The following is a 26,726-nucleotide window of genomic DNA, read 5'->3' as shown; positions in this document are numbered from 1 at the left end:
TCATTGCATAGTATTATTAACACACAAGGGAATGTTATATCCTGGGCCTCCAAAAAGGAACCCAGTGCCTTCCTCCCCTTTCTTATAAAAAGGTATGATGTTATAGCAATGTTTCCTGGTCATGCCTGTTGTAAGGCTTCCGGATGGAACCGATTTGAGAATTCCATTATCCTTAGTTGCAACCTCTAGGTTTTGAAAATAGGCTGCCTGCCCATATCCCTTGTTGGCAAATTTGCCAGACCCCATATGTGTTGACGTGTGGATGTTATCGATGTTCATATTGATTACCTCGCCACCCCATTCAACACGAGTAGCTGGGCCGTTTAAGTGAGTAAAGATACTGTTCGGCCAATAACCCACCTCTGCATCATTAACAATTAATCGCCATACTTTATCCTTTTGATCCTGACTCCAAAATGAAGGAAAAAAAAAATTAATCCAATTAATTAATCCTTTTTCATACTTTTCTGTTTTCATTTTTAGGAAAACAGAACACAATTCGGAAAACATGTTTGGTTGCAATTTTAGAAAATAAGAAAAAACAGGAATCACTTGGAAACAGCAAAAAAAAAAAAATCAAATAGTTATCTTACCTGAGTTATAAGAATAGTGATATCATATTGTTCACCATTGTAAGTTGATATTTTAGGAAGTGGACCTCCGATCACAATATCATCATCATCATTGTTTTGTACAAATCCTGGACAATTGTGAAGATTGTAACATCCTGTTTTGTGTCCATCTTTCTATATATATATATATATATATAAGATTGAAGGAAAAAAAAATAGATTCATATTAAATTTATTGTGTGTAAAGTGATGCAAATCAATAAACTAAGTAAGTAAATGACATTATGAACTTACAGTCCAAAAAATAAACAATCTTGTTTTGTGACTGTTTTCACCTCTATAAATCCATGGATACACCTAACTTGCACAAATCAAAAACTATAAAATTTTTTGGGTATATATATATATTGATGGATTAAATTAAGTTATTGAACGAAGAAAAGACTAACATGCCATCCGACTTCAATGCTGTTTCTCTCTTCTTTTGGTCCTGCAAGTAACCAAATTTGAGCAAGACTGAACTCATCGTCCCGTTCGACAGATGGTTGCCATACGTTTATTCTTGCGTGTGCCTTGTATATCCCTTTTGGGGCGTCAAAGCTGACTACTGCATGCTACAACCATCCATACAAAAAAGAAGAAAAACTTGGGAATAATGAAAAAAAAAATTGTTATGTAATTTATACCAATTTGGGAAATTAAAAATGATTGAAAGTACCTCATGAGTGTAATGTGCATTAAGCTGATGATATGAAAAATGTTGTTTTTTATGAGATTTAGGGGCAAAATTGGTTCTTACAATAGGAATAGTGCCTTTTGGACACCTCTTATTCCCATTTCTTAATCCAATTTGAGATGTTTGGTTAATTGTACTACTCTTCAATACACTTTTCTTTGATTTCTGCCATTGCTTAGGCATAGTACTCTATCAATTACACAAACAAACAACATTAGTTCTAATACAGATCATGTACTTGAAAATACTATCAAATGAAAAAAGAAAGCACAAATATAGACATTCATTTAAATTAATACCAGAATCTGGTGATTCTTCAAGAGAGGGTGATCGAAAGCAGGTTGTTTATTTTTATCAATACAATCAATGAAATCCCCATTTGAATTCTGTGTGCAAGGATCAAATAAACAATCAATAACATTAAATTACACAAAAGTAAAATACGGTATTAGTTGGAAATAATCACAAAAAGAAAAAAGTGTCCTTGGTTAAGAAGCAATTCCCTTATGGCGGCCATACGATGGGTTTTGCACAACTTACTATTTCATCAGGTGAAAAATTATTGTACGTACGGGTGGTCTGACGGGTGGAATATAGACTCATATTTAATATCAAAAGGGAAAAATGATATGGTATCGTTGTCGTTTACCAAAAAAAAAAAAGAAAATAAAACCCTTAATTACCTTTATAGTAAGCAAAACCTGCTTGCCGATCTTTTCTCCTGCTGTAATAGTCTCTTCCTTCGCTTTATAGTTCATAGTTGAAACAAAACCGGTAGTGGAGAAGAAGAATGTCAATATCAAAAAGATTAAGGACTTCATAGCAAGCCTATAGAGGTAACAAAAGAAAATTAATTGTGAAATTGAGGTGAGAAGAATTAATATGCATATATATATATATATATAGGAGTATTTGAGACCAACTAGGAGTATGTATCAAAATAAAAGACAAGAGTTATAAGACAAGAACAAATTCTAATACATTAATAGACAAATAATCAACACGACATGTTTAATTTGTGTGAGAATAATTGTTCCACAGCTGTAGGCATTGGTTAGGTATATATATGTATTTTGGCGGGGTGTATAACATGTCAATTCTGCTGAAGAATCATTTGCCGAAATATGAAGAAGTTTATATTTATAGTTTTTTTTTTCTTCAAGAGAACCCCAGCTCAGCGTGACAGTTGGGTCAGATTCAAATCTCAGGTCAGCAACTCACTCTGACAACGGGCCTAACCAGACTTACCCACCGTTATCATGGTAGTCTTATGAAAATATACCACTGAGTGAGCTCTTGGTGGGAGTAGAACTGTTATGCCGGTCTCTTTTATTGAAAAAAGGGTAGGACAACATTAACAAATTTGTCTGATGAGCAACTATAATGATTGTTTTTTAATGGCCCATGAATGGTGTTTGCTCGCTTGTTTAATGGATCATGTAAAAAAAATGTTTTCAATGGTGCAAATTTATTGTCTCCATTTCGTTAGACCAAGTATGGAGACATGAGACATGATTGTTATTAATAATTGGCAGGTGCAATCTAGAAACTTTTCTTTGAAGGGGCCAATTTGACGTATGGAGAGATTTTGTTTGAGGTTTGTTTTATATTTTCCTATAACTATAGATTTGGCTCAACAAAGTGATCTATCCCCGTTCGATTTCGCATTGGGTCTTGAACCAACTTATATATTGACAAGCCTGGTGATATTATTATTGATTACCAAAAAAAAAAGAAAAAAGAAATATCAGGACGATGACAATCTGAATTATCAAAATTTTCCTTGATTGATTCTTCATGATTCAGAACCCACATCCACCAAAAACCCATCAGGCGAAACAAGATTCTAAAGTGCATGCAACCAGGATTTGTTTTAAGAGTACAAACCTTCGGATAATTACATGAGGTATTGTATGATCGTTGGCTATTTGTCAAGACCAGAGACTAGGTGGTATTTACACTTCATTGTGGATAGGAGAACATCAGAACTCAATACCACTGTTTATCTGAACGGAGAAGGATGGTCTTCCAACTTGGGTAAGCGGTGTATCAACCCTCACAACAATCCCAGAGCTCCCAACGTTACCATTCCACTTGGATCTTCCATACTGCATTGGGACAGCAAAACATGGCATCAAACATTACAATTTCTGTACACAACTTGTAAATGTTACTCTGCAAAACACTGCCACATCAAACACTTCACACTGACGAAAATTGACTTGGCAAAAACCAATGAAGAAGGAATTCAATTCCAACCACACGTTCTGAATCAGGTTTTTACAGACATATTCTATTCCATGGTCATATATTGCCACACCAGACTATAGTCTATAGCAGCTTTACAGACCTCAGATATTACAACACGAAAACAACTGTTATAAAGATGTTCATGCATTGCCAAACCAATTTTCAGAATTTTTCTCAATTCCCCTTGACCACATTTGTTTAATTTTGAGTTTTGATCTCTTTACTCCACTAAACTTATACATGAACAAGAAAGGGGAAAAAAAAAACACTGAAAATAGTTTTTGATCATTTGCAATTGAAGAAATTTGAAGGGAAAGGATTAAGATCCCAAACAAACATCGGAGAAGATCAACAGCAGAGACATACCATAAGAGCAGCCAACATTCTAGGAGAGCAACACACAGACAACATTCTAGAAGATCAACAGGTAATGATGAATCTACTAAAATACCAAAATTTCTCCATAGATTCTTCAAATCAATTAAATACAATTTGACATGATTCAAAACATTGGAGTTCTATTGGAAGTTATATTCTTCACTGGTTTGAAGTAAATCGCAATTACCCAAAATCAATGTATGAGCTTCAATGAAATTTTCAGCCTGCTTTCTGCCGCTTAAACCATCTAGTTTTTCCAGTTTTTTTTTTCCTTAAATTTTAATTGAACCATTTTTACCCATTTTTTTTTCCCAAAATAGTACATGCTAAACTACACAAGAAATGTTTAAATCATCATCAACATCATCAAAGCCACTATCATATGTATTCTCCTTCTCCATTCATTCCTGTCTGCAGCACCATTCCGACCCAACTCTATAGACTTCATATTCTTTCTTATCACTTTGTGCTTTCGGTCTCCCTCCTCTTTCCAGCCATTCCCACTTCTACTCTATGAACTACTGCACTAATATCTCAGCATTGTACGTATATACACTATCATCTTAAATCGATTTATTGCACCTTATCGTCGGTTGGTGCTACCCTTATGCTAGATCAAATAGTCTCATATCTTGTCCCACCATTCCTTGACTTGCCACACATCCAATGCAGTATTCTCATTTTCTGCTACAGCCATCATTCTATTCAGGAAAATTTTCTCTGATTAAGAAAATTCTACTAACAAGAATCCACAATTTAGCTCGTAAGTACATATACAGGCACAGGGCATGAACTATACTAGAGCAACTTACCGATATGGATGCAAATGCTGAAGGGTGTGTTGCAAATGAACAGCCACATATGAGATTTAGTTTCTCCTTCATTGAATGAATAAGCTCAGCCCGCAACCCAGGATTGCTTCCACCAAAAGTAGGGCATAAACTGAGATTCAACAAAATGGTGAACAAAATAAGAACAGTTTACTCCTGTGAACACCAAGCCAGCAAATTGGGAGGAAAAACATGTTCAAATTAAAGAAATACTTGATCAATGTAAAATAAATAATCGAAATACCAAAATCACAAAAGATGCTAGAAAGAAAAGTGTGACAAAAAAAACTACCAAAGTCATGAAAAATGCTTGTACACAAACTATATCACTTCAGTATAAGAATGGATTCATTAACTTTGAGCAAACGAGGCTAGAGTAAAAAGATATCATTCACTTCGAAGGAAACACAAATGTAGCCATAAGATACATGTTCCCCCAACACACATGGAAGTTCTATGGGAATATCTTCAGGAAATCTTTTGGACAATTGAACCTATAAATTTTCATGGCTCATGTAGACACACACTTGAGCACTTCAATGCTGCTATGAACACAAAAAAATCGAGGAGACAGCGTCAAGGGGAACCTGGGATATTGGGTATTATGACATCAGGGTTACACTATGATACATCATCCAAGTTCTCTGATATTTTTCATCTGTTTTGTTTTCCTTTTCTTGCCAAAGGAGATACACCATACGGGACATGTAACTTTCCTATGTCAACTGCTACCATTTTCTGTAATAGCGGGAACTGGAAAAAATTATTATTTTATTTAAACAGCCTTAACTTAGATTTCATCTCGAAACAAGCTTAACATAGTTTAAACCATGTTAGAACCAGCACTGGATACTTCAACATCGTGTGTACACTAACAAGACGCAGTACAAGCAGGGAAATCAACACTCAATCTAAATTTAATAAATAGTTCTTATTTTTTCCACCTAGATACTTGCATAATTTTGTCAAAAGTCTCAACCAATAAAAGTTTAATGTGCTGCTTGATTAAGAACTTTCATATCCTTCTTGTTATGAGGAGATGCTACAATAAATCTTAGCCTCCAGGCCAAGTCATGAAGTTACTGCAAACTAACTGCTAATATAGGAAATACGTGAGCTAATTATACAGTCTGGAACCCACCATGGAGCCATAACAAAAGAACTTGATACACTGATATATATGGAAGAATAAAAAAATCTGGGATGGACCCTTTTTGTTACATGGGATATGAGCTACCATCAAAGGCGAAATTTCAAAGTCAAAGCTGGCCCTTAACATCAATTAGATGGAGAAAGAGAGATCAACCGTGCAACTAAAATATATAGAAATAAGGCAAGTAATATCTCTAAACATAAAATAAACTCAGCATCTAACCTGAATTGAACGGTTGGCCTCACCATGAGACCATATCTTTGCCAAGCCAAAGGTTGTGCAAGACCCAATGTAAAGGACTTGTCCGGCCATTGTACCATTGGTGTTATACGTGTTCCCCACTTGTTCTGTCAAGATTTAAACAGGAAGCTTTAGTTGAAGTGGCTAAGACCAAATTTCTCTTAACATTGTATTTCTTCATTCACAATATAACCTTGCAAGAGAAGCTAAATCTCATTTCTCCTGGATATTGACCCTGAGCTTGGAGAAGGCCTCCACAAAGAGGTAGAAAAGCACTGGTGGTCAGCCCCTCACCAGATACATATGTCAACTGCCCATTTGGAAACTGCAAATCCACGAATGACTGTACACACGTAGAGAGAGGAAGAGGATAGAAAAATTAGAAATTTATCTCAATATTCACGGCTTTTCAACTGTGAATACTTCCAAGACTGGACAGGAACAATATCATAAAGGTCATACCATTAACCATTTGGACAATGACAATTGGACGATGCATGCACAAATATATTAACTTACACAAGCTACGGGATTGAGACAGAGCATGGACATCAGCAGCCACCTTCTATTCTTTGACCAAACAGCTGGACAAAAAGAATGCATGCCATTCTGCAACAAGATAATTTAGCTCATAACAAACCATGAAACGAAATGAGGAATGTCATAATACACTAAAACTATATGACAGGTTTACATAAATATATGTTATAATGGAGGAGAAACACATATATATGTCAGCATATCTAACACCATGTGAGAATACTAAATATATTGCACATGAAGGTACCAATGATCATGAAATGAAACATATCAACCTTAAATACGGTCCGACATCAATAATTGAAAATTATCATCTTTCATAAAAATAAAGGATCTAACAAACTGAAAAATTCAACTGCAAATGCATCATACCTTCTTATCATACCCATACCAAAGCAAGTGTTGCTTCGAAAGATGAACAGGTAAAAGCAGTGTTGAATCACGAACAAAGAGAACTGGTCCAAGCTGGATGAGGAAGAGAGAAGAGTTATCATTTCCTGACACCGAACCTCCAGCCTCTACTCTCCATAAATCGCCCCTCGCAATCAAAGAGTTTTCAATCTCATGTGTTCTACTATCATAAGTCGACGTTATGTTTATAGTCCCCTGCATTTCAAAGGAATTGAGCCACTGAAACACTGAACAAATTCCATTTACAAGAACCAAACAAAAGCCCTCAAGAATGAACTTGAATGATGCTGGTCACAATAATAAGATAACACAACAGTTTCAACAACAGTTAATATTTACATAGAGCAATAAGATGATAATGAAAATCCAAGAACTTAGTGTACAATTGAAAAGATTCTTTGAAGATTCATTTGATACAAGAGGGCGTCCAAATAGCCACCCCAATTAAGCTCCATCCTACATATCAGCGACTAAGTTAAATGAAATGTTGTGCTGAGTTTGAAGCATATGAAAGAATCTACAACTTTCAACACAAACAAGAGTGCAGGAAGATCAAATGAACGAATTTCACTAGGTATCCATTAAATTGTCAAAGTATAGAAATAAAAAAAAATCCATAAATCAGGCTTCAAAATTTCTTACCTGTGATCGACCCAGAAGTCCAGCAGACCTCAGATTAACCCCACCCACCTCTTCATCCATAATTCCATCCGAACTGCCTTCATTCTTTGTGAACCCAGACTCGTTCAACCTCTCCATCATAACTCCCAAATCCTCCTGAATAACCCCACCTACTCCTACACCCAAACCCCCTGCACTCTTCTGCTTACCGACACCCAGATCCACTCTCGCCACTCTATCCTCTCGCTTGAACGGCATCGGAAGCTGCCTAAAGAACTGATGCACCACACCATTCAAGAACCCACCGAAGTCCACCCCAGCCTGCCCAATCCTATTACCAATGTCGAGAATTGCCGTTACCCCATTGATTCCTGAACTGTCAATCGCAACTCCAAAATCCCTCTTCTCGAAACTATAGCCCGGGAACTCGAGGTCGAAGAGCTTGTATGTGTGAGTGTTCTGCCACGGGAACGCAGGAGGAGTTATGTGGGATTGTATGAGGCCCGTGAAGCCCTGAGAGAGCCGGTCTGCAAGGTCTTGCCCGTGGCGTTGCACCTCCTCCCACGCTTCAAATGATCTCTCGACTGACATCTGCCGACGAATCTCAATGATTCATTGACCGCAACAAACCGAATTTTCAATCACAAATCGAGGGTACAACAACAAAAGAAATGAATCCTCCTAGGGTTTTAACAAAGTTTTTTTCTTCCTAAGAAACTGGGGCTCCAACGAAGTAAAATTTTTGTCAAACAAACTAAATAAAAAATTCAAACTCAAAACTCGGTCGTTGAAACTCAGCAAAACGAAGTTAGGGTTTATTGACCTTCAAATCAGAGAAAACAGAATGAGAAAATTAGAGAAATTGAGACCGAGCTGCTCGTTTTCGAACAGTAGATAGATACTAGATATCTCTCTCTCTGTGTTTCGGGTGTGGGCAAGTCTACGATGCTGTAGTGTAGTCAATGATGCGCCATGTGCGTAGTGCGTACAAGGGATTGCTTTGACGCCACGTTGATGGGCCATATAAGTGTCAATCGTCTTAGCCACAGATATCAAAACCATCAACAATTACTAAATATAGACCCAATTTATCTTATCATTTATGATTTATGTGTGTAAAATTCAAAATGAATCACTCTCCAGAACCATATGGAATGTGCAAAAAGCAAACTTTACACATGATATGATAAGTGAGTCAAACTGAAAATGGAATGTATGACAAAATATGGTAAGTCAATCCCCATAAAAGCATTTGGGATGACAATATTTTCTAATCAATCATGGTTTTGCAGGAAGAAGAAGGTCTCTTTGGCAGAAAGTTTAACTCTTCGCCGAAGTTAGGGAACTACACCCTCAAAAAGTGAGGCTCCTTTGCACACTTCAGCCGCCAGAGTGGAGCAAAATTTAAAAGATCTACATTTTTGTACCGGTAATTCTCAACTCTCCGAATGGCATGAAACCATCATCAAGTGAAGCAACACTTGTTATTGACAGTAGCACACATCCTCGAGAAGACATTTCATTCAGCACAACTCGAAAATTTTATTTCTAAACAGGTAAAATCTCTCCCAGCTGCTGAAGCTGAAATTCCCCGGCAAATCCAAATCAGAGTCAAATTCCTCTCCAACCATGAGATTCAACCACATAGATGCTGTCAAGATCAGGATATAAACAATTCAACCAGATAGATACCACTGAAATAAAAAAAAAAGGAGACAGAGATATTAAAGAATCAGTCAATTTCAAGTACCTTGGTAAGCCTGCCATGAGATACTGACTTGTCTAATTGTGTTATTGTGCAATAGTCTGACTTAGCTTAACAACCTCCTTCAGCAATTGGCTAACAGCGTCTCTCATCTCATGGGGTACTGCTAATTCTGGGGACACTGAATCTAGTGCATATAGAGTGATAACCCTCATGACAACAGCCAAATTCAAAGTCTTGGTGTCACCTCTCCACACACTCTGATTCACAAACTTGCAGGAAGATTTTAGGACACATTTATCGCATACCTGAAAGCAGCATATCCGGAAAATAAATGCAGGTAAAGACTGGACTTTGACTGTTGAATTAAGCATGAAAGTTATGGGATAAGAAAAGGTAATGATGGCTCACAGTGTTTTCAGGTATCTCAAAAAACTTTCGCAATATTTTTGCCGAAAATATAGTCTTTCTTGTAGTTGAAGGACAACCAAAGAGGACCACTTTCCTCAAGTTACTGCCAGACAACCATCTGTAGCGCCAAAGTTTTTAAGGTTGCAATGAAAAAGGAGCAGAAAGAGAAAAATTAGGAGACAGAATTCACAAAATAAGCACAAGTAGAAACAACAATTTAAGCAGAGCTCAGTTTCACCAAAAATGAAAGTAAACTACTTTCATTCATAATTCATGTATCTGTTTACATTACATCTGAAATGCTGGCCAAACACCCGTCCTCCCCTCCACAAAAAAGAAAATCCCGGGAAAAAGGGGTTGTTAACTTTAAACAAGTTTGACAACAAATTAATAAGCAGCAGCATTTATAACAACAGAGCTAATTTTTGTAAAGAGCTTCTAGTTAGGCTTCACTCTCTCCGTCCTTGACTAGCTTTTATACAGAATTATACACTAGATGTTTCTTTCGGCCTCAGGTGATCATAAAAATGCATGTCCAGCCAGTAAATTTATATTTCCTGGAGTGGTTTGTATCTGCTCAAGTCAATTGACTTGTGTGCTAATAGGAGGAAATTGAACATCAGCCACTAAAAGAGTTGATAAAAAGATGGAAAGAACTATGCAAAAAGAACTTAACGAAACAATTCTTCAGCCTTCTATTCCACATTTTGCAAACTCTGCAATTATTCACTTCCATGTTTACAACCTAAATCTCGATAGCTATTCACCAACACAATCTGCAATAACAATGAAATCACTAGATTAAATCCTTAACTTGAAGATGGATTTCGCAACACTTTGACCATTATTCTAGCTTACCATGAGGATCAGACCGATCTCTAGATTTGATAGCCAGTTTTCGCGTTTCACTGCTTGCTCAACCAACTTTACCACTCTAAAGTTCAGAAACATTTCCTCGCCTTTTCTTCACCAAATACTATAGTTAAGATCATTACAAATACTGAAAAAAAACATAATTCTTATTCTCTTTCATATACTTTGCACTTTGTTCCCAACAAGTTTATTAATTTACCCACATATACTCTAGAGGTCAATAAGTTATTTCTGACTATGTGTTTTTTCTTGAATACCAGTACAGTTACTAGAAAGTTTTCAACAATTTTCAAAATTTTGTTCACTCATTTTCTTGAAAACCAAAAAAAGCATGAAGAGCAGTGATTCCATACCAATCAAACATAACACATTAATAAACTTGCATCAAACAACAGTAAAATGAAAACTAGGGAAATGATAAGAAATCTCCATACTTTGCAATTTCTTGGTTGTCTTTGCCAAACCTTTCCGCAGCAAACTTGATAAAATCCCGGGCATAGGGATTCTCCAAGCACTGAAAATCCAACTTACTCCCAGGAAAAAAGTTGGCATCTTTGAAATACCCTTCTTTATACAAATGTCTCACGAACATTTCCATATCCGGGGAAAGCTCCTTAACAATCACGGGCTTATCCTGCCTCTTTGCTTTCAGTGCCTCTTCTCCCGGCATAGGTCGAAAAAAAGTAGCCAAGCTCTTTGGTCTCTCCTTGTTCTGCACTCTCTCTCCATTATCCTTTTTCCCTCTCAAATTCCTCTTGAAATCACTACTGTTCTCGCTTTTGCTGTCACTGCTTTCCATATCCGGCGAATGCTCCTTAACAATCACGGGCTTATCCTGCCTCTCTGCTTTCAGTGCCTCTTCTCTCGGCGCAGGTCCAAACAAAGTAGCCAAGCTCTTTGGTCTCTTCCTCTGCGCTCTCTCTCCATTCTCATTTTTCGCTCTCAAATCCCTCAGTTCCCTCTCCAAATCCTCCAAATTCCTCTTGAACTCACTACTGTTCTCGCTTTCGCTGTCACTGCTTTCCACTTTTTCGCATAACCCTACCGCCTCTTTGAACAATAGACCGAGGGGTTTCTTGTTGTCTTCGCTTATCGCTTCGGGCTTCGACTGGGTAGATGAGGGGAGGGTTCTGGTAATGATTGAGAAGGGCTTATGGGAAATATAGAGAGGGTTTTGTAGTTTGAGAAACAGTGCCCTGAAGAGAGGCATAGGTGAAGGGTGATTTGGTCCTGTGCAGGGCTTTCTGGATTCTTGGTGGTGTCTTAGAGGAGTGACAGTGATGAAGTAGATGGAGCTGGAGGGGAAGCCATTGAAGTTGCAGAGCTTTAGATATTCGTATTGGATTGAAAATAAGGGTTTTGGGAGATTAGGGTTTAATTAGACTGAATAGTAAAAACATTAGATATATAAGGGCATAACCGGTATGAGAATTAATCGACAGGGACTTCTATCAATGTGAGCCCATTTTATTTCCCAATGATTCCTTTGTCCTACATGTCCTCTTTGGTCTTCTCACAGCAGTCTCCAGCTCTGTTTTCTCTGTCGCTGAAGCTCTCTCTCAGCGTTCTCTCTCTGTAGACATTTGCTCTCTCCTCAGGCTCTGAGTTTTTTTTTGGTCTCTATTTGTTCCTGTGTCTCTGTTTCCATTTGGAGGAAAGCGCTTTCAGGGCATTGAATATATCAACAGTTTTGAAATCAAAGTTTTGACTTTTCCTTGCAAGGTAACTGACTGGTATGCCTGAAACTCCTTCACATAGTTCCTCAGCTATTGTAATTCTCTTCATCTGATTGATTCGTTGTGTTTGTGTCTGTGTTCATCATTAATGGGTTGTTTCTAGTTTTTTAATCGTATTTTCAAAAAATGGAAATTTTATTGCTGGTTTTGAGAGATTCCATTTTTAAGGATATGGCGTTCTTTATGGTTTGGGTTTCTTTATCTGGTTATAGTTTTGGGTTTTGAAGAGTCTTTCATTTTGTGGTTCAGTAACCTTAAAAGGTTAGTGCTTTACACGTTTTCGATTGTGTTTTGTTGTTTGTGTCAAAACTCAAAAGCAGTCCTGTTTTTAACTGTTTTTGTTATCTCGATTGCTAACTATCTGGTTAAACTGTTTAGTTGGCTTATGTTGTCTCTTGTATGTGCTTATGATTTTTCTATTTTCACTTTTTTTTTGTTACTGTTTGTTGGTTGTTGATATGTGTTCCCCCCCCCCCCCCCTTTAAATTTCCTTTTGAGCTGTTTGTAGAGGAGTTCTAATTGCTTTCTGTAGGGTTTGGAGACATCGGCCATAGATAGAAGCCTGTTTACGTTATAATGAAGAGAAGTTGAGAAATGCGCGACATCTCATTGAATTTTGAAGGTATGGTTATTAATCTTGCTAATTTGACTTTTAACTACTCTAGTGTTTGTAAAAACAATTGTTGTTTAAGATAATAAAGCTCTATTGCTCTCGTTTTAACTTGTATGGGTCCTGTGTGTGTCCCACTAATGACTTGCTTCCCAACTGATTTTGCTAATGTCATGAACAACGTTAAGACTATACTGATCAGACACTAATTATAATGGATCCCCAAGAAGTACCCAGTACCTACGGATTGATTAAGTTGTAAATATACCTAGCAGAACTTCTTGTCTAGTTTTATTGTGGAGTGTCCTCTCATATGACATGTCCACGTTGTTGCTAACGTTGTGGCTTCAATGTGCATATTAGCAAAAGTATAATGAGCCCAAAAAAGGGGGAAAAAGAGGAAGAACAAAAAGTAAAAGAAGTAGCAAACTGTGTGATCTATAGTTTTTAATAAATCTATTCCGGTTGGAGGTAGCATGCAATTTGTTTAATATAGTGGTGTTGAACATTGCCAAGTGTGAGAAACTGAGAATGACTTTCAATTATTTTGAAAAGCAGTGGTCCATGGTTGATGGACCACCATGGTTTGATATGAACTGTTAAATAAGAAATGTCATATCTACTTCTTATTCATTTATGGTGAAACCATCTAACTCTTTTTCTTTTTATCCATGAAAATATTGTGCTTCTGTTGAGCTGCGAGTTGATCATATAAGGAATATAAACATTAAGCATGTGGTATTTCATTCTTTTCCTTTTTTTTTCATTGTAATAGTCTGCTTTGGTTGGGTTTATAGTTGAGTAGAGAGTTCATGATGTAAGGAATATAAGTGTTAACATGCGATGCTTGTGTTATATTGATATATTGGGGCACCTTATTAGACCATTTTCCGTGACCTTCACCATAATTATTCCTCTAAGTTGTTAAGTTTGCTGGCATGAAACATCTGAATCTCTTGGAAATTTCTTCATAAAAGCTATTTCTATGGTCCATATTCATCCGCGTATTGAATACACATGGATGAGGCTTTTATCCGAGCCTCCCAGGTTCAAGATCACAAGTTATTGTATTTTTTCTAGACATTGTTGAAATGAATATTATTGAGAAAAATCTTGCAGTGGAGCGTATTGCTATAAAATATTATTAAATTTGAGTGAAAAGTTGTTATCTAGACATTGTTGAATTGAATAATGCATATTCCAACTTTGAAAAAATGGAATTAAGAAATAAGAAGATAGATTGGTGGTCTAAAGACTTTAAACTACGAACATAAGAATGAACTTCTCTCATTGCTTTGATTCCCTTTTCTAGGATATGGGTGCCTACTAGTCTCCATTCTGCCAGGTTCAATCACTTGGAGCTCTGAGAATAAAATCAAGATTTTGGCTGATTGCATCTCTCCCCCCAAGCAGCTTCTTCTTCTCATTCCCTTCTCTCTTTTTTCCTTTCTAGTGTGGTGGGTCCTCCTTTTCTCTATCAGAGAAAGTCAATTGAAATAGTTGCAAAAGAACAGAGACAAAAAGAAGCTCCATTCTCCATTAATGGCCTTGATCTAAGCATTAAAGTATATTGCTTTTCTTCACTTTGCTTCAACATCCACATCATTATCATCATCACAAGTTCCTCTTTTTCTACTTTTGTAGCTGATAATAAGTTCTTATTGCCTGGTTCAACTAAATATCGCTGCCCTAATCCTCCTCAAGTGCAGATGGATTATGTAAAGCCATCAGCTGTCACTCCTGCAAAGAGTAAATTGGCGCGCACTTTCGCAAAAGTTCTTCACCTTCGAACGGCGACTGGGTTGTGTCCAGATGACGGGGTTCAGAAAGTTAAGCTCCATGAGAAATTCAAGGAAGAAAAAAATGAAACTAAGAATACAGATAGTCAGCCTCAGTCGTTTGATGAAAATGATGAGGAGTTTCAGAAGAGATTGGCCTTTGAAGCTCTTCTTGCCAGATTGTTTGCCAGCATTGCCTCTGTTAAAGCATCATATGCTCAGCTACAGTATGCACAGTGTCCTTATGATTCTGAAGGGATTCAAGCTGCTGATGAATTGGTAGTTTCTGAGTTGAAGAACCTGTCTGAACTGAAGCAATGTTATGTGAAAAAATTGTTTGATCCTTCACCTGAGAGTACAATTCTTTTGGCTGAAATTCAGGAGCAGAAGAGTGTTGCAAAAACGTACGAGATTATGGGGAAAAAGTTGGAATCCCAATCGAAACTCAAGGATTCTGAAATCACTTATCTCCAAGAGAAACTGGAAGAGTCTAACAGACATAACAGGTTGCTTGAGAAGAGACTGAATCAAAGTGGACAGCTGTCTATGCTTGACAATCTTCATCAATCACGGTTAAGCCCTAGCCACTTTGTTACTGTTCTTCGCCACGCAACTAAGTCCATTCGTGGTTTTGTCCGACTGATGATTGATGAGATGAAAGCAGCTGATTGGGATCTTGATGCAGCAGCTACATCCATACAGCCAGGTGTGGTTTACTGGAAACCGGACCACAAATGTTTTGCATTTGAATCGTTGGTTTGCAGGAAAATGTTTGATGGTTTTCATCTGCCAAACTTTGGTCTTCAGAAGGAGCCTTTGGCTGAGAAAAAGAACCAGAAGATGCTTTTCTTTGGGAGATTCTTGGAATTGAAATCTGTGGAAGCAAAGGAATATGTTTTCCAGAAGCCTAGCTCAGCATTTGCAGAATTTTGTCGTGTCAAGTACTTGCAACTCATTCATCCCCAAATAAAGACATCATTTTTGGGCAATTCGAGTCAAAGAAGCCAAGTGAAGTCTGGTCAGTTCTTGGACTCCATAATCTTTGTCTCATTCGCTAAAATGGCAAAGTGGATTTATCTCCTACATTGCTTATCCTTCTCTTTCGAGCCTGAAGGATCAATCTTTCAAGTGGGCAAAGGGTGTCGATTCTCCAAAGTGTACATGGAAATTGTTGCTGATGAGGTATTCCTTTCACCGGATAGTACTGCACAACAATCCTACCCAGGTGTTGCTTTCACAATCGTTCCTGGATTCAAGATTGGTAAAATCATCATACAGTCACAGGTCTACCTAGCTCACATTCAGTAAACCGTTGATTGCCAATCAAATGGGAGAGGGTTGTTTCACACATCCATGCACGGACATGGGTGCCCGTAGACACTCCTCTATAAACATGGTATTCTCCTCAATTTTGTTAATATTGGGCAAATGAGAGAGGGATTGTTTAGCTGTTATGCACCATTGTAGTACTGTATTTTTGAGGTTTCTGTATGTACACAACAATGATAGTAAGATATATATGATGGTCATTGTCTTATAGCCTTGGATTCCTTGCTGTTTATTTTCCAGATTGGGATGTGTTACTTTCTTTTCTGTCCCTTTGCCTTCTCTTTTTGTTCCTTTTCCTTTGGTTTTTGGCTCATGTTTTGGGTGCAATATTCTTTTGTATATCATCCCTTTATTAACATGAACAGTAACAAAAAGCAGGGTACATATCTCATCTTGTGATGCTGATTACGATGGAAATAAAAATCAAATTCATTTCGATCGGGGGATGACAATTCTCAACGGCGGCCTGGGGTGGGGTGACATGGGCGGTCGCTTCAGGCCCCGAATCCCTAGGGCCCCAAATTTTTGAAAAAGTATTAATTTTATGCTAATCCAAACAAAAAAAACTAATTAAAAACTAACAATTCTCCACATATTTCAACTAAAAAACCAACAAAAGAAATTTTTTGATTTTAAAATAAATAAAAAAGAAAACAAGGGCCCCTTTTCTAGAGCTCGTCCGGGGCCCTTGTAAACTCAGGTACGTCATTGACAATTCTATATTGTTGGATATAAACTCAAAACACTCGATATTTTTATCGGGATAATTTGATTTTTACTTCAAATATCATTAGATTCGTTGTGTTAAATACTAAACAAATATGAATTTTCTAGATTTTTCCAAACCTTTGTGTGCACCAGCCAGAGGACATGTGCATAGGTCTTTCTCCACCCTCAATTTCAATGCACAGGTCGCCTAGACTCCAACTTATGACCTCTATATTACTTTCCTCGAATCCATGTTAAGAGCGTTATACATGTATGTTTATGATTGATCACTATTGTTACATGGATTGAATATTACTTTCATCGAATCCATGTTAAGGGCATTATACATGTATGTTTATAATTCATCACTATTGTTACATGAATTGGAGGTAAAACGAGGATCATCAATCAATTGAGAATTTATAGCATTGTTGTATCAAATCTAATGATGATTGTCCACATATTCCACTTTAACTTCAACTGATTTATGATTCAACCGCTAAAACATTTGGACGATTCCGATCCATGCACTCTGGCAATACCAACGGCTCTGATTCTTCGAATTGCTTGGTCCATTTCTGGCTTTGACGTTGACTTTTGTTCAAACATGAAAAATTGAAAACAACTCAGAATTTCTATTCTATTCATAGTCTCTTTACGATCGAAGTTTGTCGTCAAAAATCGTTAATCTCTCCCATTTCTGTTTCTCCAATTCTAAATTCAGATCTGCCTTCGATCCCTACTTGCACCAAGAATTGCCACCGGGGGTTAATGCGTCAACCGTTTGATCTAGACAAACCGAGTCATGGCGGGTAAGAGTGACTCCTTCTCGATCCGGGTGCCGTACAGGAACTTGAAGGAAGATGTGGAGGTGGAAATGGTTGGTGTCGACGAGCCTGCCCATCGGGTTGAGCTTAAATCTGCTTCTTCTTCACCGACTTCGTCGAGTTACAGGGTTGGAGGTGACGCGTCTGACTCCTCTTCGCCAATTCCAATCAGATCGAAGCCATGTGGTATGATGACTCTCATTCTAAGTTGTATGATAGCCGCCGGGGTTCAATTCGGTTGGGCCTTGCAGTTATCTCTTCTAACTCCTTACATTCAGGTATTGTTTGATTCTTACGAGAGAGTACGGTTGCATATTCTTGGATCTTGTATGTATTGGGATGGTCTGAACCTTGATCAGTTTTAATATCTTGATCGTTGTTCAGCTTTGCTAATTAAAATCTTCTTTGATTTATTTGTTCAGACACTTGGGATAGGGCATGCGTTTTCTTCATTTATTTGGCTTTGTGGTCCTATTACAGGCCTTGTGGTAGGTGACTGCAACTGAAATTTTATTTCTTTCTTGCTGATTCACAGACTAGAATGCAGCGCTTAAGCACAGCTTTTCTGCTGATGATGAAGACAGCATAAAATCTTTCCATCAATGCCATTTTAGTTTGTAACTTGCTTACTTGCAACCTGACTTAACATTACTACTTGTAATCAGCTGGAATTTTTTATAAAACCAACCAGTAGAAGTTGTAGCTCTGCCACAGAGATGTTCTTAGACTTGTTTTCTTGAAAGGCAAGTTGCATTCGACACCTATACCTATACCTATGCACACTTGCATACAAGTGTATTTGTTTTTATGTTTATGTTCTTGGGACTCACACCTTGCATGCCTGAGGAGGTGAGTTTTGGACAGTTTATTTTTGGTCCAGTATTGTTCTGTTTGTTTTCTCATAGGTTTGTAAGATCCAGATTCTTTGTAAATCTTCTTTCTGCTCCTCCTTGGCTGCTCTTAAAAAAACATTATTTTTTCCATTAGAAAGACAAAGATTTAACTTCTTTGTTTGTTGAATATTTTTTCTTCAAAATTCTGAATCTTTATTGTTTGTTTGGTGGTCGTTAAGTTTCAAAATTGATGTGCTTTTTCTTCATTATTCTGATACAAAATGCTACTCACTTATTAGGTCCAACCATGTGTTGGTATCTGGAGTGACAAATGCACTTCGAAATATGGAAGGAGGCGGCCATTTATTCTTGCAGGATCTCTAATGATCTCAGTGGCTGTAAGCATTACTTATTATTGTACTTATCTGTTGAGCTGATAGCTGTATTGCTTGCATGTAACAGCTGAACTAAATGCTGTAATTTAGGTGATAATTATCGGATTTTCTGCAGACATTGGATACATATTAGGGGATACAAAAGAGCATTGCAGGTTTCTTCTTGCCCTATGTTGTTTTGTTTTGATTTCATTTGCACAGGTTTAAGGCTAACCAATTTGTCTTTGTAACTGCAGCAAATTCAAAGGTACCCGAACAAGGGCTGCATTTGTATTTGTTATTGGGTTTTGGATGCTTGATCTTGCAAACAATACAGTGCAGGTGAACTTGTTTAATAATCTCGTCATGCTCTATTTCTTTGTTGATACGTGGAATTGATCGATATAACCACCATACAAAAGTTTAAGTAAACAATTCAACACATTTTGTCTTTAGGGACCAGCTCGTGCTCTTCTGGCTGATCTTTCAGGTGAATTTATTGCAACTCTCTTTCACATGTTCGAGGTTGTACATTAATGTTCTCATCAAGGTCGCCTGGATGTGAAATGTAAATATTTATGCTTTCTGTTGACTGCATTTTAATATTACGTCCATGTCAAAGCAAAACTTGATGATTTCTCAGGCCCAGATCAACGGAATTCTGCAAATGCTGTTTTTTGCTCATGGATGGCTGTTGGAAACATCCTTGGATTTTCTGCTGGTGCCAGTGGAAATTGGCACAGGTGAGCTTTTCCCTTGTGGCTTTCTGTGGCATGGTCTCTACATACTTGGGAAGCATTATGGTGTTCATGTGTCCACCTCTGCGTAGCTTATCATGTCTGCTTAATTGATATGAAGCCATCTGAACCTAAAGAAACCTAGCATCTTGCATGGCTAACTGTTGCAATGATGCAGTTTATTTAATTGAAATTTCATTATATGGCTTGCATAAGTTTTGGATGGTTGCTTACCTAGCCTTTAATATCTGAGCAGATGGTTTCCTTTCCTGAAGAGCGGAGCTTGCTGTGAAGCTTGCGGAAATCTAAAAGCAGCCTTTCTTCTTGCTGTGGTTGGCTTTTCTTCTTCTAGTCTTTGACATAGCTCTGTTTTATTTTATTGAAACTCTCAATCGCACAGCTTGAGCCTTGATACTGGTCACTTGGTGCACTTATAATTGTACGGAACTGTTAGGGTGCTGAACATACTTTAAATTAACATTTATGGCTACTTACTGCTGAGCCAAGAAAATCTAATTTTCCTGTGTGATTATATTTGCTTAGGTTTTGGATAAAGTTGCCTTGTACTTCTTTGTCTTTTTCTCTTACTTTATTTTTATTATTTATCCATACTGGTTGATGTGGTTCGTAAATATACTCTGGAAGATTTTGTAACTGATCTTCAACATCTTTTTACCGCATGTGGTTTCTTCTGTCTTGATTTTTATTTGTTCAGTGCGTAATTTCTTGTGGTTTCTGAAGTTAGCCAGTCTCCTCTTCATCTCAACAATTCGTGTGATTGACTGAGTCTGAAAATTCTTTTGTTTATGTCTCCAGGTATTCCTTGCACTCTGCACACTTGTGACTATATATTTCGCTGAGGAGGTTCCGCTAACTGTAAATCAGCCTAATCGTCTATTGGATTCTGCTCCTTTATTGGGTGGTCCACAAGAAAATGAACTCTCAACATTAAAGCCCAACGGCCAAGTCGTTGCCAATGTGAATGGAAACAATAGTGATGATGGCAATGAACAGGATATTAATTCAAAGCACATAAATCCAAAAACTGAGCCCAACAAAAATGAAGGTTTCAACGACGGTCCTGGAGCCGTATTGGTAAATTTTTTGACCAGTTTAAGGCACTTACCACCTGCAATGCACTCGGTGCTCATCGTTATGGCTCTTACTTGGGTAAGCGATCATCCATCACAATTTCTCTTCCTTTAATGGATTCTCTCAATGCGACTTTGTTCGTTTGTTGATTGACAGGATACAGCATTTATTGACATTTTTTTTGTCGCTGATTCTCTCTTTTTTTGAATGCAGCTGTGATCCTTTTTTTCTCTTTATTATTCTAATCAAATCTTCAATTTTACAATGTTTTTTACTGGCAGTTGTCCTGGTTCCCCTTCTTTCTATTTGATACTGATTGGATGGGACGAGAAGTTTATCATGGGGATCCAAAGGGGGATAGCTATCAAGAAGATTTGTACAATCAGGGAGTTAGAGAAGGTGCATTTGGTTTGCTGTTGAATTCAGTAAGAGCTCATTGAAAATTAAGAATCAGTTTTTTTTCTTCTCTACATGTCTGACATTCTTGATTCAAATTGTTGATATTACTTCATTAATTTGGATTCTTGGTTCATTTTCTCTCTCTCTCTGCAATAGGTTGTTCTTGGCATTAGCTCTTTTTTCATTGAGCCCATGTGTCAACGGATTGGTTCAAGACTCGTATGGGCGATGAGCAATTTTGTAGTTTTTGCTTGTATGGCAGGAACCGCAATCATTAGTTTGATTTCTGTGAATGATTATTCTGAGAAGATTGAACATGTAATTGAAGGGAATCAAGCAATCAAGATTGCTTCCTTGGTTGTTTTCGCTCTTCTCGGTTTTCCTCTTGCTGTATGTATCATACTTTTTGGTTCTAATAATCTGAATACATTTGCTTCCGCCTTCAAGATACACAGTCATGTATTTTTTGTCTTGCAGATTACTTATAGTGTCCCCTTTTCTGTCACAGCAGAATTGACTGCTGACTCAGGCGGTGGCCAAGGTCTGTGGCATTTATATATCCAGCAACTCTTTTGACTATGCATGGTTTCTAGATTAAAAACATAATTTTGAAAATTTGTTAGCATTTCCATGCAGGATTGGCTATTGGTGTTCTGAATCTTGCGATTGTTGTTCCTCAGGTATACAGAGTATTTCTGATACTTCCTGCTGCTTTGGTTGAAGGCAGACTTTAACAGCACTGTCAAAGTGATTTCTTATGTTTGTCATTAATTCACATTAAGCTGATGCCATGTGTTTTGTTACTTTTTAGATGATTGTGTCCCTTGGTGCGGGTCCATGGGATGCTTTATTTGGTGGAGGAAATATACCGGCCTTTGTTTTGGCTTCCTTCAGTGCATTTGCAGCTGGTGTTATTGCAACCCTCAAGCTGCCCAATCTGTCGAGCAATTCTTTCAAGTCATCTGGTTTTCATTTTGGCTGAAAGATATGTTGGCCTCATTAGTGTGGCATAAGCATTCACAATCAACCCAACGGAACGACCTTGCTCGTCAACGTACTTGCAGATGGATGGCTGCACAATTGTGCAGGATGTATAGTTATATATGTTATCAGGAAGATGACAACACATTACATATTCAGATTCGTTCCTTTTTTTTTTTCTAACACGATATCTGACATGTGAGCCAATTATCTAGAGGTGAAAAAGGCCATTTCCTTTCAGAAGCCGGTATCCGCATACAACAACGAGTGATTACTGATTAGCCTGCATTTCTTGTTACAGAAAATTGATTTGATACTTGTGTTCAAAAATTCCTGTCCTTCCATTGATACTGGGTGACCTAGTGATGATCGACACATTATGATATTGTAATAGTTTAGTAATCATAACAACACTGTTGAGCTTCCTTAATCCTGGTGGGAATGTAGGTTTTTTTTTTTTTTCACAAGTCATGTTCTTTTTATTTTTGTTATTATTAGCGGAAGAAGTCCAATAAAGTCGTCCTTACTGGAGAATTCTTAGATATTTATATATGCCGAGCATAAAAGGCTTAGATGACGATGATAATTTGTATGAATGAATTTATTAACGAAAATGATTTATATCCTTAACATTTTCGTTCATAACCGGTCATAACAGTATTACGTTATCTAATTACATTGATTTTCGTTATTATGCTGTCTAATTACATTGACTTTTGTTATTTAATTGTCTAATTACATGTTATGGCTGATTATGACTGAATTTGTTAGGGATACATAGCGCTCCCGATTTATTAATCAACTATGAAAATTGAAAACAATTAAAAATGACTTCTCTTAGCTTCCTTGTTTTAGTTATGACTGAATTTGTTAGAGATACATAGCGCTCCCGATTTATTAATCAACTATGAAAATCGAAAACAATTAAAAATGACTTCTCTTAGCTTCCTTATTTTAATTATGACTGAATTTGTTAGAGATACGTAGCGCTCCCGATTTATTAATCAACTATGAAAATTGAAAACAATCTAAAATGACTTCTCTTAGCTTCCTTGTTATGAATGACATGTTTATAGCATAAAAAATGTGTCACGATATTTCTTGATATTTTCTGTCTTGGCTACTCCGTATACAATTCATATATGACAAAAACATTGTGTCTTTGTAACCTCGTAAATACCTACAAATGCAAAACTTACATTGCGCTGGCAAAAACAATCTCTTAACAACAATGTCATCAATTTGTTCTCTCCTCTTCCTCTATCTTTTTCTTCTTGATCTATTCTTCACTTCATCATTAGGGTTTCCTGACCACCATTTTGGTTCTTCAGAGACTGACTTAAGCAGCGAAGAGCAAGCCGAAAGGCTCGAAAGATTGATCGACTTTTATCGAAAAGATGATGTTAACATCTTCAAAGGAAGCTCATCCATTAATATTAATGATTCGAGGCGGGTTGGGAAGAAGTCTCCTCTTCCTGCTGGCTCAGGTCCTTATATAGAATTCCTTGGTAACCATGTTGGGTCCTATCCGATTAAAAGTTCTATAAGTGCAAGGTAATTTTGTGACCTTTATGTTTTTTCCAACCCCCCCTCCCCCTCCCCAAATTACAAACAATTTGTCTGGAATTTTACTTTTTTAATTGACTTTCACAGAATGTTCTACTTCTTCTTTGAATCAAGAGGAAACAAAAATGACCCAGTTGTAATATGGTTGGGTGGATGGCCTGGATGCAGTAGTGATTTGTCATTGTTTTATGGAAATGGTCCTTTTCATGTTGGAAAAGGTCTCTCTCTTAAATGGAATCATTTTGGTTGGAATAAGGTATTGTTTTCGTGATATCTAACCATTGTTAATCACTTAACCATAGTCTAATTGATTATCTCTCCAGACTTAGGTCGTAAAGAATCTCACCTGAGATCGGGATTTCGATTCTAAGCTGGCCCAACAATTTTCACGTGGTTTGCATTAGGTCTCGGTCCAACTAACCTGTTGGATGGGTTTGAGCGTGACTAATCCTACGAGTTTGGACTTAGTAGGCTGTCCAAAGGACACATCTACTACTGAGTTTTTCTCGGTTAAAAACATACTATTGCTTTCATGATGTTATAAACCAATGAATTTTCACAATGCTTTGTAACATAACATTGAGTATTGCATCATTTAAAGAATATCTTTATAAAGTTTAACCTTTTGGAGTTTGAATTCTTTAGATTTTCTCATGCTAATCAAACTTCAATGAAAATAATGTATGCAATAGACGTAAAAAATGACAAAAACCTTTGTTTTGTATATGACAGGTATCAAATATTATATTTGTTGATCAGCCTACCGGAACAGGTTTTAGCTCTAGTCCAGATGTGAGGGATATTCGTCATAACGAAACTGGTGTTAGCAATGATTTATACAACTTTTTGCAGGTTTATTTCTCCTCTTACACTTAAATTTTTTATTGAAGAAGCAATAAACATATTGTTTCAAGATTCTTGACTGATTCATAGGAATTTCAAGGTTGATTACTCCATTTTCCCTTGTAATCATAGAAATTCTTTGACGAACATCCTACGCTCAAGGAAAATGAGTTCTTTATTACCGGAGAATCTTATGGCGGACACTATATTCCTGCTCTTGCTTCCCGAATTCACCAAGGAAACAAAGCGAACGAGGGAATTCATATAAACCTAAAGGTACCATTTTCACTCCGTCTGGAATTGTTGCTTTCGTACTTTCTTAGTTGTATAACTCTCTAGTTTGACAGGGATTTGCTATCGGTAATGGATTTACAAATCTCGACATTCAATTACCAGCTACCATAGAGTATGCTTTGGACAAGACCTTAATTGAGAAAAAAGAACAACATAAAATTTGGGAAATGATTCAAAAATGTAAATCATCAATAGAAAAATGTGGTGGGTATACTTACTTTTGACCTCTAAACTAGATTAAGCTGAGGTTTAATCATAAAGTAGGATTTAATATTTTTTTTTGCTCCTAATAGGCTCGTTGTCTGGAGATAAGAGTAATTGCTTCAAAATAATTATTAATTGTGGGGGCGTAGTCCATAAGATTCTTGAAATCGCTGGCAATATAAATGTAAGAAATCAAAACATATATAATCGTCATCCTATATGCATACCCACATATATGATAATTCTCAGGTGCGAACGTCCGTTTAATTCTATATATCTCTGAAAAAGTCAACAACATATATATATATATATGTATGTGTAATGCCCTTATACGGACGTCTGTATTATTCGAAGAATTATGAAGAAGTGGAGGACGTCCGCACCTGAGAATTTTACTATATGTATATATGTGTTTCTAGGGAAAATTTGTAATACTTTGACCTTAATGCCCTTATTATTTGCAGTTTTTTAATATTGCAAAGACCTGTGTGGGTAAATATTGCTACGACTTCACAAGCGTGGAGAAACTCTTAAAGGATCAATTAGTGAAGGAGGCTTTGCATGTTGGGGTTCAATTTGCTGCCTGCAACCCCACAGTATTCATGGCCATGTTGGGGGATTGGTTCGAGAATCTTGATGTAGGAATACCTGACCTACTTAAGGATGGCATCAGGGTCCTTATTTATGTAGGAGAGCAAGATCTCATATGTAACTGGGTTGGTAAGGATTTCATACTTCAAAATATTATAGTTCGATGAACAAAGTTTTATTTGTGTGGTGAATTCTAATTTCATGTGATACTGGGGTTCTGACGGTCCGAGTTGTATAGTATCATTCTCGATTACCCATATCGACAACCATAATTTGCCGATGCAAATTATATATATATATATACACATGTCTTGTTATTTTCCATTTTCGTGCAGGAAATAAAAGGTGGGTGCATGAAATGAAGTGGTATGGCAAAGAAAATTTTGCAAAAACTCCAATGAGTAATTATTTTGTTGATGGTAAAAAAGTAGGAAAGGTCAAGAATTATGGACCTCTTTCTCTTCTCAAGGTTTGTTAGTTAGTCTCTCTTGATAATATATGAGTCGTGACGGTTAATTGACTGGTATTAACTTTAGGGTGAATTTGATTGTACATTAGGTTTTCAAAGCTGGTCATATGGTTCCTATGGATCGACCAAAAGTTGCACTCCACATGATAAAGAATTGGATGGAAGAAAATTTTCCATAAATCTCTAGGAGTAAACATACTGTTTAACCAACAATAATGAAATGAATAAAGGTTATACTATTAGTACTTTTGATGAAATCATGAAAAAAAAAAATGTAATTGTATTGGGCAACTAGTAAAGGGAAAAAATAGTAGACCCTAGTTTTTTATTTTAAGATCCCCAATGTACAAAATACACTGTCTTTCATCTTAGACCATAACAAATCAATAAAAAAAAAACCCTAAATAATTAGGCATAAACACAATAGTCCAATTACTTAGGCCAAGCCCCAAACAAATCAATACCAGAGCTGTTTTGACCTTCTACTCCACACAAAAACACAAGAAGTTCTGTAATTCTTCTCTTCTCTTCACTTCACTTCACGCGGTCTGAATTGAAGCTCTTGGCTCGGGCGATGACACCTTCACAACTCTTTCTTCACGCTTTCACGCCTTCATTTCGATAAGACACTAAGA

At 37.0% G+C, this 26,726-nt stretch overlaps 6 protein-coding genes across 13 annotated transcripts; 3 read left to right on the top strand and 3 right to left on the bottom strand.

The window, feature by feature from the left end:
- Nucleotides 1-3,138, bottom strand: LOC119989641. Its single transcript, XM_038835292.1, has 7 exons — nt 3,032-3,138; nt 1,992-2,136; nt 1,608-1,694; nt 1,291-1,497; nt 1,022-1,186; nt 594-746; nt 1-405 (listed from the first exon to the last, which is right to left on the bottom strand). Exons 1-7 carry the CDS (start codon nt 3,136-3,138, stop codon nt 1-3), a joined length of 1,269 nt encoding a protein of 422 aa, XP_038691220.1.
- Nucleotides 3,071-8,663, bottom strand: LOC119989240. The gene is made up of 7 exons (XM_038834640.1): nt 7,753-8,663; nt 7,072-7,305; nt 6,679-6,768; nt 6,353-6,502; nt 6,142-6,266; nt 4,749-4,878; nt 3,071-3,416 (listed from the first exon to the last, which is right to left on the bottom strand). Exons 1-7 carry the CDS (start codon nt 8,320-8,322, stop codon nt 3,291-3,293), a joined length of 1,425 nt encoding a protein of 474 aa, XP_038690568.1. The 5' UTR covers nt 8,323-8,663; the 3' UTR covers nt 3,071-3,290.
- Nucleotides 8,664-8,892: 229 nt separating this feature from the next.
- LOC119989241 lies at nt 8,893-12,100 on the bottom strand. Of its 2 annotated transcripts, none has more exons than XM_038834642.1 (4): nt 11,155-12,100; nt 9,848-9,965; nt 9,482-9,744; nt 8,893-9,358 (listed from the first exon to the last, which is right to left on the bottom strand). In XM_038834642.1, exons 1-3 carry the CDS (start codon nt 11,928-11,930, stop codon nt 9,523-9,525), a joined length of 1,116 nt encoding a protein of 371 aa, XP_038690570.1. In that variant the 5' UTR covers nt 11,931-12,100; the 3' UTR covers nt 8,893-9,358; nt 9,482-9,522. The 2 variants fall into 2 exon arrangements, with proteins under 2 accessions (XP_038690570.1, XP_038690569.1); XM_038834641.1 differs by having other exon boundaries at nt 8,893-9,382; nt 11,155-12,098.
- Nucleotides 12,101-12,949: 849 nt separating this feature from the next.
- On the top strand, nt 12,950-16,399 carry LOC119988427 (protein GRAVITROPIC IN THE LIGHT 1-like). Of its 3 annotated transcripts, none has more exons than XM_038833463.1 (2): nt 12,950-13,078; nt 14,776-16,399. In XM_038833463.1, the coding sequence occupies exon 2, from the start codon at nt 14,776-14,778 to the stop codon at nt 16,150-16,152; it is 1,377 nt and encodes a 458-aa protein (XP_038689391.1). In that variant the 5' UTR covers nt 12,950-13,078; the 3' UTR covers nt 16,153-16,399. The 3 variants fall into 3 exon arrangements, with proteins under 3 accessions (XP_038689391.1, XP_038689392.1, XP_038689393.1); XM_038833464.1 differs by lacking the exon at nt 12,950-13,078 and adding an exon at nt 14,362-14,631; XM_038833465.1 differs by lacking the exon at nt 12,950-13,078 and adding an exon at nt 14,366-14,523.
- A 1,121-nt stretch (nt 16,400-17,520) lies between these two features.
- Nucleotides 17,521-22,586, top strand: LOC119989789 (sucrose transport protein SUC3-like). 5 transcript variants are annotated; one of them, XM_038835488.1, is made up of 14 exons: nt 17,522-17,986; nt 18,131-18,196; nt 18,841-18,939; nt 19,027-19,091; nt 19,173-19,257; nt 19,372-19,405; nt 19,559-19,658; nt 19,909-19,984; nt 20,469-20,822; nt 21,026-21,169; nt 21,300-21,533; nt 21,621-21,684; nt 21,780-21,823; nt 21,955-22,586. In XM_038835488.1, exons 1-14 carry the CDS (start codon nt 17,687-17,689, stop codon nt 22,123-22,125), a joined length of 1,836 nt encoding a protein of 611 aa, XP_038691416.1. In that variant the 5' UTR covers nt 17,522-17,686; the 3' UTR covers nt 22,126-22,586. The 5 variants fall into 5 exon arrangements, with proteins under 5 accessions (XP_038691415.1, XP_038691416.1, XP_038691417.1 ...); XM_038835490.1 differs by having other exon boundaries at nt 17,789-17,986; nt 19,052-19,091; XM_038835487.1 differs by having other exon boundaries at nt 17,521-17,986; nt 21,300-21,684.
- Nucleotides 22,587-23,355: 769 nt separating this feature from the next.
- Nucleotides 23,356-26,270, top strand: LOC119989636 (serine carboxypeptidase-like). The gene is made up of 9 exons (XM_038835287.1): nt 23,356-23,678; nt 23,778-23,946; nt 24,423-24,542; nt 24,666-24,809; nt 24,881-25,028; nt 25,121-25,215; nt 25,496-25,751; nt 25,958-26,091; nt 26,181-26,270. Exons 1-9 carry the CDS (start codon nt 23,356-23,358, stop codon nt 26,268-26,270), a joined length of 1,479 nt encoding a protein of 492 aa, XP_038691215.1.
- Nucleotides 26,271-26,726: the final 456 nt, after the last annotated feature.

The sequence above is a fragment of the Tripterygium wilfordii genome, chromosome 21 (assembly GCF_013401445.1).
Source record: "Tripterygium wilfordii isolate XIE 37 chromosome 21, ASM1340144v1, whole genome shotgun sequence".
NCBI lineage: Eukaryota > Viridiplantae > Streptophyta > Magnoliopsida > Celastrales > Celastraceae > Tripterygium > Tripterygium wilfordii.
Note: the sequence above shows the minus strand (reverse complement) of the source record. Positions and strands in the feature narration are given on the sequence as shown.

Excerpts from the sequence above, each read along its gene's own strand:
- LOC119989641 (XM_038835292.1), bottom strand. The coding sequence starts at position 3,138 with ATGGGTTTTTGGTGGATGTGGGTTCTGAATCATGAAGAATCAATCAAG. Across the intron at positions 1,695-1,991 it reads AGGTTTTGCTTACTATAAAG|AATTCAAATGGGGATTTCAT; the intron begins GTAATTAAGGGT and ends CCTTGCACACAG. Across the intron at positions 1,498-1,607 it reads TGAAGAATCACCAGATTCTG|AGTACTATGCCTAAGCAATG; the intron begins GTATTAATTTAA and ends TGTAATTGATAG.
- LOC119989240 (XM_038834640.1), bottom strand. The coding sequence starts at position 8,322 with ATGTCAGTCGAGAGATCATTTGAAGCGTGGGAGGAGGTGCAACGCCAC. Across the intron at positions 4,879-6,141 it reads AGGCCAACCGTTCAATTCAG|TTTATGCCCTACTTTTGGTG; the intron begins GTTAGATGCTGA and ends GTTGAATCTCAG. Across the intron at positions 3,417-4,748 it reads CAGCATTTGCATCCATATCG|TATGGAAGATCCAAGTGGAA; the intron begins GTAAGTTGCTCT and ends GTCCCAATGCAG.
- LOC119989241 (XM_038834642.1), bottom strand. The coding sequence starts at position 11,930 with ATGCCTCTCTTCAGGGCACTGTTTCTCAAACTACAAAACCCTCTCTAT. Across the intron at positions 9,966-11,154 it reads GACAACCAAGAAATTGCAAA|ATGGTTGTCTGGCAGTAACT; the intron begins GTATGGAGATTT and ends TTGGCGCTACAG. Across the intron at positions 9,745-9,847 it reads TTGAGATACCTGAAAACACT|GTATGCGATAAATGTGTCCT; the intron begins GTGAGCCATCAT and ends TGCTGCTTTCAG.
- LOC119988427 (XM_038833463.1), top strand. The coding sequence starts at position 14,776 with ATGGATTATGTAAAGCCATCAGCTGTCACTCCTGCAAAGAGTAAATTG.
- LOC119989789 (XM_038835487.1), top strand. The coding sequence starts at position 17,687 with ATGGCGGGTAAGAGTGACTCCTTCTCGATCCGGGTGCCGTACAGGAAC. Across the intron at positions 17,987-18,130 it reads TTCTAACTCCTTACATTCAG|ACACTTGGGATAGGGCATGC; the intron begins GTATTGTTTGAT and ends TTATTTGTTCAG. Across the intron at positions 19,659-19,908 it reads GCCAGTGGAAATTGGCACAG|ATGGTTTCCTTTCCTGAAGA; the intron begins GTGAGCTTTTCC and ends ATATCTGAGCAG.
- LOC119989636 (XM_038835287.1), top strand. The coding sequence starts at position 23,356 with ATGTCATCAATTTGTTCTCTCCTCTTCCTCTATCTTTTTCTTCTTGAT. Across the intron at positions 24,810-24,880 it reads GAATTCATATAAACCTAAAG|GGATTTGCTATCGGTAATGG; the intron begins GTACCATTTTCA and ends CTAGTTTGACAG. Across the intron at positions 25,029-25,120 it reads TAAATCATCAATAGAAAAAT|GCTCGTTGTCTGGAGATAAG; the intron begins GTGGTGGGTATA and ends TGCTCCTAATAG.